Source organism: Coregonus lavaretus (genome assembly GCF_964263955.1).
Source record: "Coregonus lavaretus genome assembly, chromosome: 31".
Lineage (NCBI taxonomy): Eukaryota > Metazoa > Chordata > Actinopteri > Salmoniformes > Salmonidae > Coregonus > Coregonus lavaretus.
This window is the reverse complement of record NC_140018.1, coordinates 8,992,562-9,015,180: the sequence shown is the minus strand read 5'-3', so window position 1 is coordinate 9,015,180 and position 22,619 is coordinate 8,992,562. Positions and strand designations below refer to the sequence as shown.

General features: G+C 43.6%; 1 protein-coding gene across 1 annotated transcript; it reads left to right on the top strand.

Moving 5' to 3' along the window:
• Positions 1 to 14,230: 14,230 nt before the first annotated feature.
• Positions 14,231 to 19,011, top strand: LOC311107194 (alpha-1-antitrypsin homolog). Its single transcript, XM_084149682.1, has 5 exons — positions 14,231 to 14,323; positions 14,992 to 15,676; positions 15,971 to 16,241; positions 16,628 to 16,775; positions 16,987 to 19,011. Exons 2-5 carry the CDS (start codon positions 15,001 to 15,003, stop codon positions 17,176 to 17,178), a joined length of 1,287 nt encoding a protein of 428 aa, XP_084005808.1. The 5' UTR covers positions 14,231 to 14,323; positions 14,992 to 15,000; the 3' UTR covers positions 17,179 to 19,011.
• Positions 19,012 to 22,619: the final 3,608 nt, after the last annotated feature.

Genomic DNA, 22,619 nt, shown 5'->3' with positions numbered 1-22,619 from the left:
CGATGGAGCTGCTGCTGATGCTGTGGTCTCTTCATCCTTCCCATCTGAACTTCTGCAGTTTCTTTGACAGACACCTCAGACTCAAGTAACTCACTGTTACATCTGTACTATGAACTCAGAAACTGAAACAGTTTCAGGTACATGCATATGAACTCAACCAACAGAGCTGTCAGTTTAAGGCACATGCATATATGAACTTAAAAACCGAGAGAGCTGTCAGTTTAAGTCCTCATTTAGGAATGCAGAATGTCTGGCTTGTCTTTCTCTAATCTAGACCTCTTAATAAAATGAGTTTCAAATAAAAGCAGCCACAGTCCAAAGGAATCAAGTTTATTGCACCAGTATATTTTAAGCCACAAGATGGCAACACAAGGCCAGGTAAGTAGTGTGTCTAGTGCGTCTCAGATTAGTTCCAATGCTGTAAACCTGGTTACGAACAGACTGCCAGACAGGTAATTAGCATGGGTATCATTGTGAGTTCAAGCAAGCAGTGATTAATGAGCACATTGACATTTCAACAGACAGACTAGCATTAACAAGCTATGTCACAAGCTGCACACACACTCACATAATGAGCTGAACTTTAGGGATGAATTACAAATGAAACTTATTTTATTATTACATGAACTTTATATATTCTGTGAAAATTATAACTTCAAGCACCCTTTGATTGTGAGAATAAAAAAAACAGGAAAATGTTCTATTGTACTCACTTAAAATACAGTAAATGGTATGTGACAGATGTTCTATTGTACTCACTTAAAATACAGTAAATGGTATGTGACAGATGTCGTTTTTTACTTTGGATAAACTTTGGATGAACACAGATCTCTTTGGCTGAGAGTTAGTGTGTAAAATCAGTGCAGCTGGGGGTCTACCACTAATGTAACTGTTACATAAAACAATGTACACAATTCAATTTTCTCAGCTCATCTCTGTGTGTGAGCGGCAAACACACAGCAGGCAGGGATCATGAGAAGGGGCCATGCCCTCTCTCTGCTATTCACCCACCACCATGTATCCCTGGGCCTTTTGTTCCTAGAACCAAGCTACGTGCTGTTTGTTTAACGTCAGCCTGTGGGTCAATGACTGGTCGGAGAGATCAATACATTTCAACTCCCACCCAGTCAGCCAACGCATGAAAACAACAACTAGAGACTGGAGTTTGGACAGAGTTACGTGTATGAATGGGAGCTCATGCGGACCTCTGTGGATCAGCCAGGCGATACATTGATAAATAGATTAGTATACCCTACATGATCAAAAGTATGTGGACACCTACTCGTCGTCGCTCGTCGAACATCTCATTCCAAAATCATGGGCATTAATATGGAGTAGGTCCTTTGTAGCTATAACGACCTCCACTCTTCTGGGAAGGCTTTCCATTAGATGTTGGAACATTGCTGCGGGGACTTGCTTCCATTCAGCCACAAGAGCATTTGTGAGGTTGGGCACTGATGTTGGGCGGTTAGGCCTGGCTCGCTGTTGGCCTTTCAATTCATCCCAAAGGTGTTCGATGGGGTTGAGGTCAGGGCTCTGTGCAGGCCAGTCAAGTTCTTCCACACCAATCTCGACAAACTATTTCTGTATGGATCTCCCTTTTATGCACCGGGGCATTGTCATGCTGAGAGAGGAAAGCGCCTTCCCCAAACTGTTGCCACAAATTTGGAAGCACAGAAGCACAGAATCGTTAGAATGTCATTGTATGCTGTAGAGTTAAGATTTCCCTTCACTGGAACTAAGGGGCCTAGCCCGAACCATGAAAAACAGCCCCAGACCATTAATCCTCATCCACCAAACTTTACAGTTGCCACTATGCATTGGGGCAGGTAGCGTTCTCCTCGTATCCGCCAAACCCAGATTCGTCTGTCGGACTGCCAGATGGTGAAGCGTGATTCATCACTCCAGAGAACAAGTTTCCACTGCTCCACAGTCCAATGGCGGCGAGCTTTACACCACTTCAGCCATTGCGCATGGTGATCTTAGGCTTGTGTGAGGCTGCTCGGCCATGGAAACCCATTTCATGAAGCTCCTGACGAACAGTTATTGTGCTGATGCTGCTTCCAGAGACAGTTTGGAACTCGGTAGTGAGAGTTGCAACCAAGGACAGACGATTTTTAAATGCTAAGCGCTTCAGCACTTGGCGGTCCCGTTCTGTGAGCTTGTGTGGCTACAACATCACGGCTGAGCCGTTGTTGCTCCTAGACGTTTCCATTTCACAATAACAGCACTTACAATTGACCGGGGCAGCTCTAGCAGGGCAGAAATTTGACGAACTGACTTGTTGGAAAGGTGGCATCCTATGACGGTGCCACGTTGAAAGTCACTGAGCTCTTCAGTAAGGCCATTCCACTGCCAATGTGGAATGGAAATTGCATGGCTGTGTGCTCGATTTTATATTCCTGTCAGCAACGGGTGTGGCAGAAATAGCCAAATCCACTAATTTGAACTGGTGTCCACATACCTTTGTATATATAGTGTAGGAGGTGTTAGTAATACATAGCATAACATGGCTAACAGCGCTAGCTGCGCTCTTAGGCCTACTATCCGGTGACTTGGCAGCACTGCCAGAGAGAGGAGGACCATGGCCCCAGGTAGCGGCAGCGGCAGCGGCAGCGGCAGCAGCTGGACACCTTGGCCCTCAACCCTGCCCTTCAGCCCCTACCATGACCTGGCCAGCAGTGGGCCTGGCCACAGCCTCCTCTTCTCCCCCCCTGGGCCTGGTCTTGGCCCTGGGTCTCCTCTCGACGGTCTTTGGCCTTGGCACTCTCTCCTGGACTGAGCTGCTCACTGGCCTGGGACTTGGGAACGCGACCGAGGAGCAGGTGGAGGCTACCCTTTCTGCCCTCAGATCGCTGGAGCGGGCGGTGGGAGGAGATAATGTAGGGGGGGCTCAGCTGGGGGTGTGGACTGGCCTGCACATGGATGGGAAGCCCAAGCCAGACTACCAGAAGTTACTCAAGTATCTTCTTACCCAACCCCAGAAGGCCAAGCCCAGCGTAAACAACAACACAGTACTGGAAACACTGTTAGAGACCTGAAGCCTAGGCAAACTCATTCTGATGAACCTTATACATTTTAAAGGTACAATGTTCCTTTTAAGATAAATATAGAATTACCATTTCTCTGATGCAAATTAAAGTAATATTTATTTTAATTAGCCCTGAGTACAGTAAATAATGTACTGCATCTTTATCTTTAGTGTAGACTCTACAAAGTATACCACACATCAACCTATCAATATATAATGAAAGTACTATATTTGTAATGTATTGAATGACAGGGTTAGAAAATGTCGGCTACAGTGCATTTGCATCCCGTACAGGTAAGTTGGAGTATCCATTCTACAGGCGTCACACCTTCAACTGGCTTTTCCACGTGCTCATGTCGTTGAGCATGGCGGTCACCATGATGTTCTGTGACGACTCTGCAGAGCTGAGGATGCTGTACTATACTACCTGTCTGATTACAGTGAAGAGCAAGGCGTGCCGGTCTGGTCTGGGCAAGCTGCAGCCTAACTAGGTCCTTCTTTGCAGCACTTGACCATATGACTGGACAATAATCAAGATAAAATAGAACTACATTTTTACATTTTAGTCATTTAGCAGATGCTCTTATCCAGAGCGACTTACAGTTAGTGAGTGCATACATTATTTATTTTTTATACTAGAGCCTCTTTTTATTATGGACAGACCTCTCCCTGTCTTTACAACCATTGAATCTATATGTTTTGACCATGACAGTTTACAATCTAAGGTAACACCAAGTAATTTAGTCTCCTCAACTTGTTCAACAGCTACACCATTCATTACCAGATTCAGCTGGGGTCTAGAACTTAGGGAATGTAACTCTTTGTTAAGGGTTTCAGTGGCTTCATTAGCTGTGGTTGATGATGTGTTTATGGTTGAATGATCACCACATGCTTTGTTTAATGCCAGTGGCAGGTCATTGGTAAAAAATAGAAAAGAGTAGAGGGCCTAGAGCGCTCTCCCACACTAAGTTTGCCCACTTTGCCAATGAAGTAATCATTAAAATAATTGGCAACATCAAATGGTTTTGTGATGAATAAGCCATCTGATTCAATGAAAGATGGAGTTGAATTTGTCTTTTTGCCCATAATTTTATTTAAAGTACTCAAGTTTTTTCAAAATCATTCTTTATATCATTGATCTTGGCTTCATAATACAGTTTCTTCTTCTTTTTGTTGAGTTTAGTCACATCATTTCTCAATTTGCAGTAAGTCAGCCAGTCAGATGTGCAGCCAGACTTATTAGCCACTCCTGTTGCCCCATCTCTTTCAACCATACAGTTTTTCAATTCCTCATCAGTCCATGGAGCCTTAACAATTCTAACAGTCAGGTGCATGTTTATCAATAAGAAGCAATTTCATAAATTCATCAAGTGCAGCGTCTGGATGCTCCTTATTAACCACATCAGACCAACAAATATTTTTAACATCATCCACATAAGAGTCACAGCAAAATCTTTTGTATGATCTCTTATATACTATTTTAGGCCCAGCTTTTGGAACTTTGGCTTTCCTGGATATAGCCACTATATTGTGATCACTGCATCCAATGGGTACGGATACAGCTTTAGAACAAAGTTCTACAGTATTAGTAAAAATCTGATCAATACATGTGGCTGAGATATGGCTCTGAATATATATACAGCAACACCTCCACCATAAGCATTCCCGTCTCTTCTATAGATGTTATATCCTTGTATTGATACTGCTGTATCATCAAATGAATTATCTAATTGAGTATTAGAAATTGCTAATATATTAATGTTATCTGATGTTAGCAAGTTATTGATTTGATGTAAAAGAGCAAACAAAGCAAGATAAAAAAATATAAATTCAGCAGTCAATTAGTCAGTTGGTGTGAGTGTGCGCTGCGGGGTTGAAGCTACGAACCCATAGGCTTGGCTCTCTGATCCCTTCCAGGCTTTTGGGAGGGAGGGATGGTGGACAATGAGCCTGTCAAAACGTATGTAAGCAATGTCCCCACGTGCTCTGGCAGCTTTCATGGCTGGGATAAGATCTTTCCTCTTCTGGCACACAGCTTCAGGATAGTCCTCATTGAGGAAGATATACATTCCTCTCAAGTTCTTGGCTCTTTCCAGAACAGCTACCTTGTCCTTGAACCTCAGGAACTTGACCACTATCGGCCTGGGCCTGTCACCTGGGCCGGTGGTGGGTTTTCCAGTCCTGTGGGCGCGCTCCACCTCAATCTTCCTGTGGTCCATATTCAGTTACTCAGAGATCATTTCCCTCACTTTGTCCTCAGACTCCATCCAGGTCTCATGCAGAGATTCTGCAATTCTGTACACAACCATGTTGTTCCGCCTTGATTGTCCCTTGAGACAATCTGATTTCTCCATCATTGTTATCATGGATTCACATACAGAACTGATGTCCTCTCTCAATAACTTACAGATTGCTGTCATCTTGCCGTTCTCCTGTTTAAACTCATCGAGCTGACCCTGGGAGAACTGCAAACTGTTCTTCAGGTCCTGGACCTCTCTGGTCAGGTCGTCCATTATTTTATTACTTGACTCCACCAGTATTTGGACAAAACACTTGAAGCTATTTTCTTGTTGTTCTAACAACAGCTTGTAGAACTATTTTTCTTCATTTAAAAGATCCTTCACCTGTGATAGAGAGACACCACTGTCTTCAATGGTACCCCCGCCGGCTTTGGTCTTTGTCATGGTAACAACGTAGGTTACGCTGTTACTCCTCTCAGTTCCAGACAGGCCAGGTCACAGGGAAGATTGAAACAACAACAACAACAAACAGTCGGGGTATAGACAGCCACAGGCCCGGGACAATCTGCTGTCCCATCCACCATGGCTAACCACGTCACGGGCTGTGTTAAAGCCCTCTAGAAAACCCCGCTAGCTTGATAGGCAGCTAACTAGCAGCTAGGCTAGCCGCTATGCCAAACAGCTCCTCAGACCCGGCCTTGGTCGGCAGGATCACTGGACAGCAAGTGATGCCAACCGTGTCGCTGGATCCAAACTCAAAAGGTAGCTGGCTAGTAATGTTTTCAAAAGACTTTCAAAACTTTTCAAAACAACAAACTTTCCAAAACAACAAACCGAGCTCTCCCTCGTTTTAGCAGAATGCTGAATTATGCTGAGCTGAACCCGAGTCAGCAATGATTACTGCTTTCTGCTTCAGAAAGTGTTGAGTCGCCCACTACATGGAGTCGCCCACTACATTCATTAAGTCAGAATTCCTCTTTGACTCAGCCATGCTTCCTTGCCCGTCCAACACTTCCTCATCTCCCAGCCCTTCTAATGTGACTAGCCCTGATGCTCCTCCCTCTTTTCCCCTGCCCCGCTACATAGCTTCTCCCTGCAGGCGGTCACTGAGTCTGAGGTGCTAAAGGAGCTCCTTAAACTTCACCCAAAAACCCATCTGGGTCAGATGGTTTAGATCAGGGGTGTCAAACATACGGCCCGCGGGACAGATCAGGCCCGCAAACGGGTTTAATCCGGCCCGCGAGATGGTTTTGAAAATAAATAAAAATAAATAAAATACATTTTTTTTTTTGTAAAGTATAAAAATGCGCTGCAATTTTTCAATAAAATAAACTACTGTTCCAATTGCGTCCACTGGATGGCGCAATAGCAATTGTGTTAAGCAAGCAAACTGTTTATACCGGGGCAGAGCAAGTAGGTCAAGCACGTGCAGCCAATGAGCTACTTTGTTTTGCCCGCGATATTTATTACGGCTTCTACTTTTAACATTATGTGCTTTGGCACCCTCATTGCCCCAATATGTCTCTGTCAAAAAAGAGAAAAGTGGATGCAGAGTGCAGAGTGTTCCAAGAAAAATGGTCATCCTATTTAATCACGGAATTGAATGGGAAAGCTGTATGTTTGGTGTGTTCACAGCATGTTGCAGTGCTGAAAGAATATAACCTTCGTCGCCACTATGTGAGTCTTCATGCCGACAAATATGACAACTTTCAAGGACAGTGGAGATGAGAGAAGGTGAATGAACTGTTGGCGGGTCTGAAGAAACAGCAGTCTGTGTTTACTCACAGCCGAGACATCAGTGACGCTGCAGTGAAAGCTAGCTACCTCATTGCTAATGAAATCGCAGTGGCTTCAAAACCATTTAGTGAGGGTGAATTTGTAAAAACATGCATGATGAAGGCAGCAGAGATTGTGTGCCCTGAAAAGCACCAGGCTTTTGCAAATATCAGCCTGACAAGAAACACAGTTGCAGACAGGATTTCCGATCTTTCAGTGGATTTGGACAGCCAGTTGAAGCAAAAAGTAAAGTCATTTATTGCGTTTTCGGTTGCAATTGATGAAAGCACGGACATTACAGATGTTGCACAACTGGCCATTTTCATCCGCGGAGTTGATGACACATTGACCGTCACCGAGGAGTTCGTGGAGTTGGTGCCGATGACAGATACAATGACAGCAGCTGATATTTTTACCGCACTCGTCGGCGCGCTGGACAGGGTCGGAGTGGACTGGTCCCGCGCTGTCAGCCTGGTTACAGATGGTGCGCCCTCAATGATCGGGAAAAAAGCAGGCGTTGTGACAAAGTTCAGAGAGAAAGTGCAATCTGCAAATGGAGGATGTGATTTTTTGACTTTTCACTGTATTTTGCACCAGGAGGCTTTGTGTTGCAAGTCATTAAAGATGGATAACATCATGAAGGTGGTCATCCAAACTGTTAATTTCATCCGATCCAGAAGCCTGAATCACCGTCAGTTTGACAGCCTTCTCACAGAGAAAGACCACATCTATGGCCTGCCATACCACACTGAGGTAAGATGGTTAAGCCGAGGTGCTGTGCTGAGGCGTTTCTTTGATTTACGAGAAGAAATTGAGTTCATGGAAGAAAAGGGCAAACCAGTGTTAGAATTTCATTCCGCAGAATGGATGCAGGACCTTGCATTTATGGTGGATGTTACAGAGCACCTGAATAACTTGAACAAACAGCTGCAAGGGCGCAACAAAGTTGTCACGCAGTATTATGACAGCATACGTTCTTTCAAGTTGAAGCTGTCATTGTGGGAGACGCAACTTGCCGGTGGTGATGCAGCTCACTTCCCCTGTCTGAAAAATGTGTGCGCGACCCAACATGTGGCAGACATGAAGCGGTTCAAAGATAAAATAACGGGACTGTTACGGGAGTTTGAGCAACGCTTTCAGATTTATGTTTATATGTTTTTATGTTGATGTGCTATTGTTTTTAATTGTTTTTATTTTATTTGTATATTTAACCTATTCTTGACTCTGTGGTTCTTGCACTTGTTTGGGGAACAGGATTTCATCATTTTTATCTACATTTCTGCCTGAGAAATGACACCCTGATATAGTTCTGTGATCTGTGAAACAGTTCTGTTAATCACTGAGGCATTGTGTGTTTGTGTGTTCTTTGTCCTCAGAACTTTCAAATAACTTGAGGTGTTTTATGATTAATAGTGATGTTGTGCTTTTGGACACTGTCCTCAGGCTCCAGCTTTATGTTTATATGTTTTTATGTTGATGTGCTATTGTTTTTAATTGTTTTTATTTTATTTGTATATTTAACCTATTCTTGACTCTGTGGTTCTTGCACTTGTTTGGGGAACAGGATTTCATTATTGTTATCTACATTTCTGCCTGAGAAATGACACCCTGATATAGTTCTGTGATCTGTGAAACAGTTCTGTTAATCACTGAGGCATTGTGTGTTTGTGTGTTCTTTTTCTTTAGAATTTTCAAATAAACTTGACGTGTTTTATGATTAATAGTGATGTTGTGCTTGTACTATTTTGGACACACTGTCCTCAGGCTCCAGCTTTATGTTGTATGTTGATCGTATTAAAACAAAGAAAACAATCTGAAGTTGTTGTTTTTAAGTTATATATACCATGATTTTTCCGGTCCGGCCCACTTGGGAATAGATTTTCCTCCATGTGGCCCCTGAGCTAAAATGAGTTTGACACCCCTGGTTTAGATCCTTTCTTCTTCTGTAAGGTTGCAGCCCCTATTATCGCCAAGCCTATCTCTGACCTTTTTAACCTGTCTCTCCTCTCTGGGGAGGTTCCCATTGCTTGGAAGGCAGCCACGGTGAGTCCTTTATTTAAAGGGGGTGATCAAGCTGATCCTAACTGTTATAGGCCAATTTCTATCTTGCCCTGTTCATCAAGAGTGTTGAAAAAACTTGTCAATAATCAACTGACTGGCTTTCTTGATGTCTATAGTATTCTCTCTGGTATGCAATCTGGTTTCCACTCAGATTATGGATGTGTCACTGCAACTTTAAAAGTCCTAAATTATGTCACCACTGCCCATGATTCTAAGCAATGTTGTGCTGCTATTTTTATTGACTTGGCCAAAGCTTTTGATACAGTAGACCATTCCATTCTTGTGGGTCGGCTAAGGAGTATAGGTGTCTCTGAGGGGTCTTTGGCCTGGTTTGCTAACTACCTCTTTCAAAGAGTGCAATGTGTAAAGTCAGAACATCTGCTGTCTCTGCCACTGTCTGTCACCAAGGGAGTACCTCAAGGCTCGATCCCAGGCCCCACTCTCTTCTCAATTTACATCAACAACATAGCTCAGGCAGTAGGAATCTCTCCCATCCATTTATATGCAGATGATACAGTCTTATACTCAGCTGGCCCCTCCCTGGATTTTGTGTTAAAGGCTCCATAACAAAGCTTTCTTAGTGTCCAACAAGCTTTCTCTGCCCTTAACCTTGTTCTGAACACCTCCAAAACAAAGGTCATGTGGTTCGGTAAGAAGAATGCTTCCCGTATACCCGACGCAAGACCCACTGGTTGATGCTTATTTATAAAACCCTCTTATGCCACTCTCTCCTCTAGAGGTAGTCACCTCATACAATTACTTGGGAGTATGGCTAGATGTTACACTGCCCTTCTCTCAGCACATATCCAAGCTGCAGGCTAAGGTGAAATCTAGACTTGGTTTCCTCTATCATAATCGCTCCTCTTTCTCCCCAGCTGCCAAACTAACCCTGATTCAGATTACCATCCTACCCATGCTAGGTAAGGGTGCTCTCAAGCGGCTAGATGTTCTTGAACATTCGGCCATCAGATTTGCCACAAATGCTCCTTATAGGACACATCACTGCAATCTATAATCCTCTGTAAACTCGACATCTCTGTATACCCCACGCAAGACCCACTGGTTGATGCTTATTTATAAAACCCTCTTAGGCCACTCTCTCCTCTATCTGAGATATCTACTGCAACCCTGATCCTCCACATACAACAACCGTTCTGCCAGTCACATTCTGAAAAATAAACACTCAAACTGGACAGCTGTGGCTGCTTCGCTTGATGTATTGTTGTCTCTACCTTCTTGCCATTCGTGCTGTTTTCTGTGCCTAACAATGTTTGTACCATGTTTGTGCTGCTACCATGTTGTGCTGCTGACGTTGTTTTTCTACCGTGTTGTTGTCATGTTGTGTTGCTACCATGCTGTGTTGTCATGTGTTGCTGCCATGTTGTGTTGTTGTCTTAGGTCTCTCTTTATGTAGTATTGTGGTGCCTCTTGTCATGATGTGTGTTTTGTCCTCCTTTTGCCTCTTGGTAGGCCGTCATTGTAAATAATAATTTGTTCTCAATTGACTTGCCTAGTTAAATACAATAAATAACATTTAAAAAACATTGACTCATGCAATAACAAGACAGCTTCCTGAACACAAACCATTAACATATTGATTGGTATTTTCACACATGAGGGCAGAAATACGGTTCCCAAAGCTCCTCAAGAAGAAAACCTAGTTTAGAAAGTCTACTAAAAAGCGACTGGGGTCTCGTCCGTTTTTACAAACACAGCTTACTTCTCCGCGGTCTCACTGAAGAATACCCTAAAACTCATTCAGGAAGGAGGACCACTGGGGAGCTGTATGAAGTAACAATACATGAAGATGATGTTGTAGAAGGGAAAACCACAGCTTATCTGCTATTCTGGTCAGGATAAGGAATCCTTATAAACTAACAAAGTGTTACACAACACATTTTTGGGTTAAGGTACTTGCATAAGTAGTGTATCAGAAAGTATTTGGGGCCGAGATTAGGCATTCCCTTAGTTGACTTTTTGCACCAAATCTTGTCAATACCTCTCTCTCCCCCCTCTCTCTGAAGGCTCTCCATGAGGTTACTCTAAAGGTGGATGAGACTTCTCTGACCCTCCCGGGATCACCTTCGACAGGCCCTTCATGCTCATAGTGTAGCTCATCGACCCGACAGAAATGTAACAGCCTCAGTCTCTTATTTCACTGTTGTGAAGCTCTATCACTCATATCTCTGTTGTATTTTCTTCCCTTTGGTAATGATTAGAAGAAGAATAATACAAATTGTTATTTTCAGATCACAGAAAATCATATTTTTGCTTATTCCTATACAGTTGAAGTCAGAAGTTTACATACACCTTAGCCAAATACATTTAAACTCAGTTTTTCACAATTCCTGACATTTAATCCTAGTAAAGAATTCCCTGTCTTAGGTCAGTTAGGATCACCACTTTATTTTAAGAATGTGAAATGTCAAAATAATAGTAAAGGGATTGATTTATTTCAGCTTTTATTTATTTCATCACATTCCCAGTGGGTCAGAAGTTTACATATACTCAATTAGTATTTGGTAGCATTGCCTTTAAATTGTTTAACTTAGGTCAAACGTTTCGGGTAGCCTTCCACAAGCTTCCCACAATAAATTGGGTGAATTTTGGCCCATTCCTCCTGACAGAGCTGGTGTAACTGAGTCAGGTTTGTAGGCCTCCTTGCTCGCACACGCTTTTTCAGTTCTGCCCACACATTTTCTATAGGATTGAGGTCAGGGCTTTGTGATGGCCACTCCAATACCTTGACTTTGTTGTCCTTAAGCCATTTTGCCACAACTTTGGAAGTATGCTTGGGGTCATTGTCCATTTGGAAGACCCATTTGCGAGCAAGCTTTAACTTCCTGACTGATGTCTTGAGATGTTGCTTCAATATATCCACATAAATGTCTTTCCTCATGATGCCATCTATTTTGTGAAGTGCACCAGTCCCTCCTGCAGCAAAGCACCCCCACAGCATGATGCTGCCATCCCCGTGCTTCACGGTTGGGATGGTGTTCTTCGGCTTGCAAGCGATCCCCTTTTTCCTCCAAACATAACAATGGTCATTTTGGCCAAACAGTTCTATTTTTGTTTCATCAGACCAGAGGACATTTCTCCAAAAAGTACGATCTTTGTCCACATGTGCAGTTGCAAACCATAGTCTGTCTTTTTTTATGGCGGTTTTTGAGCAGTGGCTTCTTCCTTGATGAGCGGCCTTTCAGGTTATGTCGATATAAGACTCGTTTTACTGTGGATATAGATACTTTTGTACCTGTTTCCTCCAGCATCTTCACAAGGTCCTTTGCTGTTGTTCTGGGATTGATTTACACTTTTCGCACCAAAGTACGTTCATCTCTAGGAGACAGAACGCGTCTCCTTCCTGAGCGGTATGACGGCTGCTTGATTTTCCCATGATGTCAAGCAAAGAGGCACTGAGTTTGAAGGTAGACCTTGAAATACATCCACAGGTACACCTCCAATTGACTCAAATGATGTCAATTAGCCTATCAGAAGCTTCTAAAGCCATGACATCATTTTCTGGAATTTTCCAAGCTGTTTAAAGGCACAGTCAACTTAGTGTATGTAAACTTCTGACCCACTGGAATTGTGATACAGTGAATTATAAGTGAAATAATCTGTCTGTAAACAATTGTTCGAAAAATAACTTGTGTCATGCACAAAGTAGATGTCCTAACCGACTTGCCAAAACTATAGTTTGTTAACAAGAAATTAGTGGAGTGGTTGAAAAACAAGTTTTAATGACTCCAACCTAAGTGTATGTAAACTTACGACTTCAACTGTATGTACCCTGTGATATAAAATGTAGCATCTGGAAAGTGGATTTGTAGACTGTCTGTGCCTTTGAAATGGATACTGTTAAGTGTATGTTTCGACCATTAAAATTGGATTCAGAAACCACCTTGTTTGCGTTTTGTACATTTCCATAATGATGGCATGGAAGGGCTAGCCTCGTACGAACCATCCCGATCTCGCAAGCTTACATTCTGTTTCGCTACACTGATAAATAGAATGTAACAGAATGTAAGCTCACGAGATCAGGATGGTTTGTACAAGGCTATGAAAGAGCATTAGTTGAAGAAAAATTATAAGAATGTACTTCTATTCTCATGAGAATCTAGGTTCTGCTCTAGGTTTTGTTTTATTGTAATATTTTAGATAGAACACTTTAATCTAGTAATGAAAGGGTTTTTGTTATATACAGGTTAGGGCTGACTTTTACATTACATAACAATTTCACAATTAAATTGATTTACAATTAGGATGAAAGAAAACACTATACAAACTCAATCATCAGTCAATATCAGAATCAATAATTTCATTAATTGACAATCATTTTAATGACAGAGACAGCAAAGGTTTTAAGCTCATTTTATCCTTAGGCTACACAACAAGCTGGAGTTCTAGAATCAAACATTTCACAATGACACACACAGAGAGCAAAGCTTTGAGTGTGAATATCATTCTATTCTTTCATGCTGGCGTCCTGCAGATTACATTGTGATATTTCAAACTCGGAGAGATAAAATGAAGAGTAGAATAGAACAAGATGCATCAAACAGCAGATCAGTCATGAGTGGCCAGCTCAATAATCTGTTCCCAGCTTTCAACAGTGACAGATCACCATCATAAGCCAATCGGTGGTTCCAATATGGAGTCTAGTTGAACAGCTACTGGTCTACAGGGGTTCTGGAATGTTACTAGCACAGAGCGGCCAGGAGAGATCTGAGAGACGACACAAGATTTGGTGTCACAAAGTCCTTCTAATATACTGTAGTAATAATAATAAAACATGCCATTCTGCTGTCTGATTTTAAAAAATTGCAATTTATTTCTCATGTTAATTCCAATTCAACTGATTGTTGTCTTTATTATATCAGTTTGTGATGGTGTTAAAATATAAGAGTTCTGAGCAATCATGTGTCACTGATGAAAAGTGTTGCGAGGCATGAGTAAGATCACCTACATTTACCAACAACTTATTGTGACAAAGGAAAATCCTTTAGTGCTTTGCTGTAGAGTACTGGGTATTGAGTCATGTTGCATCATTACATGTAGGCTAGTCAGCCTGGCCAGATTAATCTCCTGTTCAGCCAGGTCAGTAAAGGGAGGCGTGTCTGGTTAATAATTTATTAAATGTGATCAGCTGATCCTCTCAGGACCATAAATTGACAGAGTTCCTGACACATTGTCTCCGGCAAAGAGGACGTTGAAGGTAAGAACTGATCTTTATGTCACTGCATTTTTTAAGGTCTTGAAAATGTTCGGTTAGATCATAGTTAGTTAAGATTAGGGTTGCAAAATTCAGATAAATTCCCTAGTTTTCCCAAAGTCCCAGTTGGAGGATACTCGGAATTAGGAGGGAATGAGCAGGAAATCTGGAATCCTCCAATCAGGATTTCTGGAAAAACAGGGAATTTATTGAAAGTTCCTGATATTTTGCAACCCTAGTCAAGATAATAAGTACCTAGTTATGATAGTTAGCAGTACCTAGATATGATAGGTATTAAATGCTAAATCTAAATGAGTAGGTGTTTGCAAGGTGAAATGTTAATACAAGTGAATCTAAGTCTGTGCCCAGGAAATGTTCCTATGTGAGGCTATAATGAACACATACAGTACTGTATATCTTATATTTGCTGATTTTATGAACATGTACGATTTAGGGATTTCATCACCTCAGTCATTTTGAAACCATGTTTAACAAGTGACAAACCTCATGACATGGCTAAAAGAGTTAAGGAAGTCATACTGTTGTAATTTCTAGATAGGTATTAGAGTATTGGTTACACTTTACTTAAAGTATGGTAATAACACGTACCGCATAATGGTTTTTAAAATCTGTGCAGAGTAGTAATGACATTGTCCATTCTTTCTCCCCAGGTAGATAAAATGTGGGGTATATCTTATTGTGCGATAGTGGCTGTGCTGCTCTGCGTGGCCTGGGCGGCGCCCCACGACGGGGACCACGCCGGTCACACAGAAGACCACCACCTTCACCTCCACCACGCCGCCGGCGAGGCCCACCCCCAGCACGGACACGGCCACGGGGACGAAGAGTCCTGCCACAAGCTGGCGCCCCACAACGCAGACTTCGCCTTCGCCCTCTACAGGAGCCTGAGTAAAGCCAACACCGAGAACATGAACATTTTCTTCTCTCCTCTGGGCATTGCCACTAGCCTGGCTATGCTGTCCCTTGGGGCTAAGGGAGACACCCACAGTCAGCTGTACTCCACTCTGGGCTACGGAGCCTTCACACCGGACCAGGTGAACAAGGCCTATGAGCACCTGAACCACATGTTGGGCCACACTGGGGAGGCCATGCAGCTGGACATGGGCAATGCCTTGGCCTTGAGGGACGGCTTCAAGCCCCTGGCCAAGTTCCTGGAGGACGCTAAGCACTTCTACGCCAGCGAAGGCTTCACTGTCGACTTTACGAACCCCGCTGAGGCTGCCGCCGAGATCAACAAGTTCATCGCCAAGAAGACCCAGGACAAGATCACGGACATGGTGAAGGATCTGGACCCTGATACGGCCATGGTGCTCATCAACTACGTCTTCTTCAGAGGTAGGAGGAGGACACTGTAGTAGGAGAAAATGGTCAGGCACTTATTGTTGGATTTAAGAACAACGATAGAATACACATCATTGATCAATTGACTGACTGACTGACTGACTGACTGACTAGCTGACTGACTGACTGACTGATTTCCACACACGGTAAACAGAAGATGTGTCAATAAAGAATTAAAAGAAAATGTATGCAGGACAAACTAAAAACAATATAGGCTAATAACATTGTCTGTTTCTGCTTGCATGTTTACTACCCCTTAGTAACAATGTCCTCTACCTCCCTCCCCAGGGAAGTGGGATAAGCCTTTCGATGCCACGCTGACCCACAAGGCTGACTTCAAGGTGGACGAGAACACCAAGGTTCAGGTGGACATGATGATGAGGACGGGTCGTTTTGAGTTGTACCAGGACCAGGATAACTTCACCACCGTGGTCATGCTGCCTTACAAAGGCAACTCCTCAATGATGGTGGTCCTGCCCAACGACGGCAAGATGGAGCATGTGGAGGCCTTCATCAACAAGGACTACCTGAAGCACGTGCACGAGCATCTGTTCAGGACGTGAGAACACCTGATTTTATACACTTTTCTAATGTAAATTTCTATATTAATTCATGGTATACGGTCACTTTAGCACTGCAGCCTCTTTAGGAGTTAAGGAGAGTAGATTGTTTAGAACTTTTTTTATTGGACACCTTTTCAGTATAACGCAACCTATTCTTTATGTATGATTTATTTGTATCTATTCTTAACATAAGGTCAGGGTAGTTTGTTAATCAACTGACAAGACCAAGTTTGCAATGAGTATCAGATTGTATCATATAAAGAGATTCTTAATGCAGATTAACATTTTAATGTGGCTTGCATTTGCAAGCAGCAGGATCATGCACGTTTCTTTGTGCTGATAGTATAAACTGAGTATATGAAAATGATAATGTCTCTTTCAGCATCGTGGATATCTTCATGCCAAAGTTCTCTACCTCTACCTCCTACTCCCTGGGAGACCATCTGAAGGACATGGGTGTGGTCAGTGCCTTCGGTAACACAGCTGACTTCTCTGCCATCTCTGAGGAAACCAAACTGAAGGTGTCCAAGGTGGGTTCTAATGATCAGTCCTATCCATCTCATGTCTGTCTCTTCTCTTGTCTGTCTGAGGGAATTGGGAGCAAAATAGAAGAAGAATGTCTGTCTCTGTTGGACTACTAAGGGTCTATTCCATTCTATTATATTCTATTATGTGTATAGGCCACGTAGGGGACAGTGGTGTCAAGTTCAACAAATTAACATGTTCCTGTTCCCTCCCCAGGTTACCCACAAGGCTGTGCTGAGTGTAGATGAGAAGGGGACTGAGGCGGCCGCTGTCACTACGACAGAGATCATGCCCATGTCTCTCCCAGACACCATCATGCTCAACAGGCCCTTCCTGCTCTTCATCCTGGAGGACTCTACCAAGAGCATCGTCTTCATGGGCAAGGTCACCAATCCCAGCCCCAAATGAACTACAGAGATGGAGGGAAAGGGAGGGAGAGAGGGAAAAAGAGAAAGATTGTGAAGGACATCTGAGGAGATTTAAGAAAGGTTTTTGTCTCTCATGCTTTAACAAGTGGCAAAACATATCTGTATCTGACTTTGCGGTTTGCAGTTGTGGCATTCAAGTGTCGGCCATTTTGTATACATGTGTTTTTGTATCAACTGTATACCTTATAGCAGAGGTGTGTGTGTTTGTGTTTGCAGTTGGCTTAAAATCATACTGATGTCCATGCTGGTCTGGTGATAGTGATATACCATCGTTATGTCTCTGGAAGTTGTCTAATGCATCTTCATGAAATGAAACCGTCTCCCAACAGCATTAAAAATAAAATGTTATGTCATAATTTTGAACAGTTTATACTAGGCTGATGTCTCAAGCATGGGTTTATCTGCATGCATTTCGACTGATATCTCATCTTGATTGTGATCATCTCAAATCATTGATTGGGTTAGATAGCCCCATGTCAGCATTGCCATTCTTCTTTGATGTAGAATTTTCCAAATTTTCCAATGGACTAGCATTTTAAATCTGTGTATTGCCAGGTAGACTGCTGTCTGTCAAGAACAGTGATCTGGATGGATCCTGAGCTAAAACGTTTTCCCTGTAGAGGATAGGGACCTGCGTAGCCTGAGGTTCATCGGCCCTAGCTGAGTCTGTGACCTTTGACCTGTAAATAGACAGTTGCTGCTGGGAAGTTTATGTAATCAATCAATACCACCTGTCCTCATTCTATCCCCTCATATGCTGACTCGTGAGAAAGACATGTGGGAAACATACACACCTGACCCCATATGGTATGGTCTGTGGACTGTGTCTTCAGATAAAAAATATCTTCAAATATAGCTTTTGATTATTTCATTTTTCCTGTTTCAGGACAAAACAATAATCAAATTGTAAAGATACAGATACAAATATCTAATACCATTTGTTAAGACACATACTGTATATTGCTTCAACCACAAAATGAACACTGAACAACTTCAACACAGATGGCTGACAAATCGAAACAGAACAATGCAGTACTTCATGGAATTCACTTTCATTGATCCGTGGGTGCTCCTAGAAATCAGTGTGTGAAGAAAAGCATTATATACAGTGAATCCCTGAGACATATTTTAAGACCAACGTTCGACATACAGTAATTGTACACGCATTGCATTGGAGGGAAAAACTGATAGAAGAAGTTATGGACAATATCTCTTAGAGGGGGGTGCCCCACATCTCAATGGTGTGTCTAATCTACCCATTCTTCCCAGACCAGTTGATAACCCAAGCACCATTTTGAACCTTCAAAAAAACCAACCAGCTTTGTTCGTCATTAGCTTGTTCAAACTCCCTCTTCTTCCCAACCCCAACCCCTTCATCTTCAAACCCCAACCCCCTCTTCTTCAAACCCCAACCCCCCCTTCTTCAAACCCCAACCCCCTCTTCTTCAAACCCCAACCCACTCTTCTTCAAACCCCAACTTCCTCATCCTCTCATCCCCAAGGAATGTGTTAATTTACTTTTATCTGTTCAAATTCAATCTTCTTTCTTTCTTTGTCTTGTCTCTGTCCCGTTCTGAAAGCGCCTCATTGCTGCAGATTCATTTCAATTAATGTCACGTTTGCAACCATATCGCTTGAAACAATGCACAGGAACTTTCAAGGTGGAATAGTCCATTATTATAAACCAGTCCGTGGGTGATTAATGATACTTGTTCCTGCTATTATGAGAAAACTTGGATTATATTAATATTGATATGAAATATACAGTATGTCTATGTATGGAAATAAATTATTGTTCTATTGTGAATTATTATTTGGCTGTATGGATTTATTTACTTTTTGGAGGTCTTTTTTGTCAACAATGTGGCCTCATTAAAAACATGCTCCGGAACTTTGGCGACTACTAAATATTTTTTAAACCTCACACTTTGGGCTGGATGTGTCAATGTGTAGTTCATACATGCATAAACTATGAGCAGAATTACTGTTTTACCTCAATTAGCCACAAACTCCCAACTGTTTTTCAACCTCAACCCCCTCTTCCTCTCAACCCCAACCCCCTCTTTTTCTCACCCCCAACCCCCACTTCTTCTCACCCCAACCCCCTTTTCTTCTCACCCCCAACCCCCTCTTCTTCTCACCCCCAACACCAGTCATCTCTTTTCTGCTCCGCCAATTATCTAATATTAAAGAGATCATATGGTATGATACCCACACAGTCAGGCTAGGAGATGGATTGTGTGAAGTGGTTATCTATAACCGACAAGGTGAAAATCTGTCAATGTGCCCTTGAGCAAGGCACTTAACCCCTAATTTGCTCCAGGGGCGCCGTACTACTATGGCTGATCCTGTAAAGCAACACATTTCACTGCTCTGGTTTATATATACAGTGCATTTGGAAAGTATTCAGACCCCTTCCCTTTTTCCACATTTTGTTATGTTACTGCCTTATTTTAAAATGGATTAACCTCTTACGGATCTGACCCTTTTTTTCAATTTTCGCCTAAAATGACACACCCAAATCTAACTGCCTGTAGCTCAGGACTTGAAGCAACGATATGCATATTATTGCTACCATTTGAAAGGAAACAATTTGAAGTTTGTGGAAATGTGAAATTAATGTAGGAGAATATAACACATTAGATCTGGTAAAATATAATATAAACAAAAAAACATGCATTTTCTTCTTCTTATTTTTTCATCATCTTTGAAATGCAAGAGAAAGGCCACAATATAATATTGCAGTTTAGGCGCAATTTAGATTTTGGCCACTAGATGGCATCAGTGTGTGTGCAAAGTCTCAGATTGATCCAGTGAAGCATTGCAATACTGGACTATTTTGTATCAAGTCTGCCCAAATGTGCCAAATTGGTCAATTGATACATTTTCAAGTACATAACTATAGAGAACATACAAAAATGGTATGGTAATACAAAATGTAAGTTTACACACTCCCAGGAATGTCATACATGATGGATCATTAGCTTATACACAAACTTTCACACATCTAGATGGCCGGGCGGGGTGGGTGTGGAGCCAGAGACAGCAAGGGTTCAAACTGTAGAACCCAGTTCCTACATTTGAATATAAAAATGGATTTTATCAAACAAAACTATGCTACATTTTATCTCTGGGACCCTTAGGAAGACAAATCAGAGCAAGAATACTGAACGCAAGTACATTATTTACCTTCAGAGGTGAATGTATCAAACCAGTTGCCATGATAAGTATTTCATTGTTGTAAGGTTCTGTATTTATTTTCTTAGTCAACCCTGTGTTCTTAAAAGTAGCCCTGTTTCTTTGTGTTCTTGAACGTTGTCACGGTTTCGGCCGAGGCTGCTCCTTCTCCTTGTTCGGGCAGGCTTCGGCGGTCGTCGTCTCCGGAGTACTAGCTGCCACCGTTCTAGGTTTTGATGTTTGATTGGTTTTGTCTGTTTTGTTACACCTGTTCCTTGTTAGTGTTAATTATGCGTCCTATAAGTTCTCTTGAGTTTTGTCATGTGTTGTGTGTAATTGTTTGTTGTCACTGTGGGATGCTAGTTCGTTTTGTCTCTCTGTTCGATGTAGTAGAGAGCTCCGCACTTTTGTGCCTTTGTATGTACTTTACCGGTGTGCGTAAAGTTCGCTTGCCTGCCAGGTTGTATGTAGCCGTGTTTGGCTTGTTCTTTTTGTCTTCACTAAAGACGTCAGTACGAAGCCTCTGTGTGTCCTGCGCTTGATTCCACACCACTTCTACACTCAACTGTGACAGAATTACACACCATTACTATGGAATCAGCAGGAGCAGCCGCACCTACCGAGATTATTGAGGAGCGCCTTCGTGGACAGGAGGACAGGATCAACCAGATCGGGCACGCTCTGGATAGGGTGATGAACACCCTCCATCGATGGGAGGCCAGCGGGGTACCCACGCCCCCACCTACCACACCATCACCATCGGTCAGTCCACCTGCCCAACTTCCGGAACCCAGTGGGATTCGGCTCTAGCTCCCGAGGGCGTACGACGGCACCGCGGCCGGGTGTCAGGGTTTCCTGTTGCAAATCGAACTCTACCTCGCCACCGTACACCCGGTGCCCTCGGGACACGAGAGCGTTTCCGCCCTCATCTCCTGTCTCACCGGCAAGGCGTTGGAGTGGGCCAACGCCGAATGGAGGAGGATAGACGCCGCAACGATCACCTATGCAGAGTTCTCCCGTCGCTTCCGGGCAGTGTTCGACCATCCACCTGAGGGGAAGGCGGCGGGGGAGCGTCTATTCTACCTCTGGCAGGGGATGAGGAGCGCTCAAGAGTTGGCACTGGAGTTCCGGACCCTAGCGGCAGATGCAGGGTGGAATGAGCGGGCCCTCATAGATCACTTCCGCTGCAGCCTCAGAGAGGACGTCCGTAGAGAGTTGGCGTGCAGGGACACCACTCTTTCGTTTGACCAATTGGTTGACATGGCCATTCGGCTAGACACCCTGCTCGCCACCCGCGGACGTCCTGGGTGGGGGTCGCCCATTCCACCCTCCAGCACCTCCGAGCCGAGTCCTATGGAGCTCGGGGGTGCTGGCGCTAGAGAACGGAGGAGAAGGAGCCCGAGGGGGGCCGTCCCCTGCACCAACTGTGGCCGTGGAGGGCACACCGCGGCTAGGTGCTGGGGAGGGTCTCCTGGAGGACGAGACGGCAGGCCACACATTGGGGAGTCCCCCCAGGTGAGTAGGCGCCCCACTTACCCAGAGCTTTCTGTCGTGCACATAACCATACCTGTTTGTTTTCCACAGGTTGCACCTCGTTCTCAGCATAAGGCGCTAGTAGATTCAGGCGCAGCTGGGAATTTTGTAGATCGTACATTTTGTATAGAGTTAGGGATCCCTCTCCTACCGGTTAATAATCCCTTCCCTGTACATGCCCTAGATAGCCGTCCGTTAGGATCCGGGTTGATCAGGGAGGTCACAGTGCCACTTAGGATGGAGACGCAGGGGGGTCATGAGGAGACGATTCAGCTATACCTGATTGACTCCCCTGCGTATCCGGTGGTGCTGGGGCTTCCCTGGTTGATTACTCACGATCCTACCATTTCGTGGCGAGAGAAGGCTCTTAAGGGGTGGTCTGCCCAGTGTGTGGGGCTATGTCTGGGTGTTTCCGTAGGGGCGACCTCGGTGGAGAGTCCAAACCAGATGCCCGCAATGCATGTTCCCCACGAGTATGAGGATTTAGCACTCGTGTTTAGCAAGGCGAGGGCGGCGCAATTGCCACCTCATAGACAGGGGGATTGTGCGATAGACCTCCAGGCAGGAGCTGCGCTCCCACGAAGCCATGTGTATCCTTTGTCACAAGAGGAGAAGAGGGCAATGGAGACATACATTGCCGAGTCTCTGAGACAGGGATACATACGGCCCTCCACTTCCCCTGCGTCCTCGAGCTTCTTTTTTGTGAAGAAA

Coding starts and splice junctions, on each gene's coding strand:
- LOC311107194 (XM_084149682.1), top strand. CDS start 15,001: ATGTGGGGTATATCTTATTGTGCGATAGTGGCTGTGCTGCTCTGCGTG. Junction 15,677..15,970: donor CAACTACGTCTTCTTCAGAG/GTAGGAGGAGGA, acceptor CTCCCTCCCCAG/GGAAGTGGGATAAGCCTTTC. Junction 16,776..16,986: donor CCAAACTGAAGGTGTCCAAG/GTGGGTTCTAAT, acceptor TTCCCTCCCCAG/GTTACCCACAAGGCTGTGCT.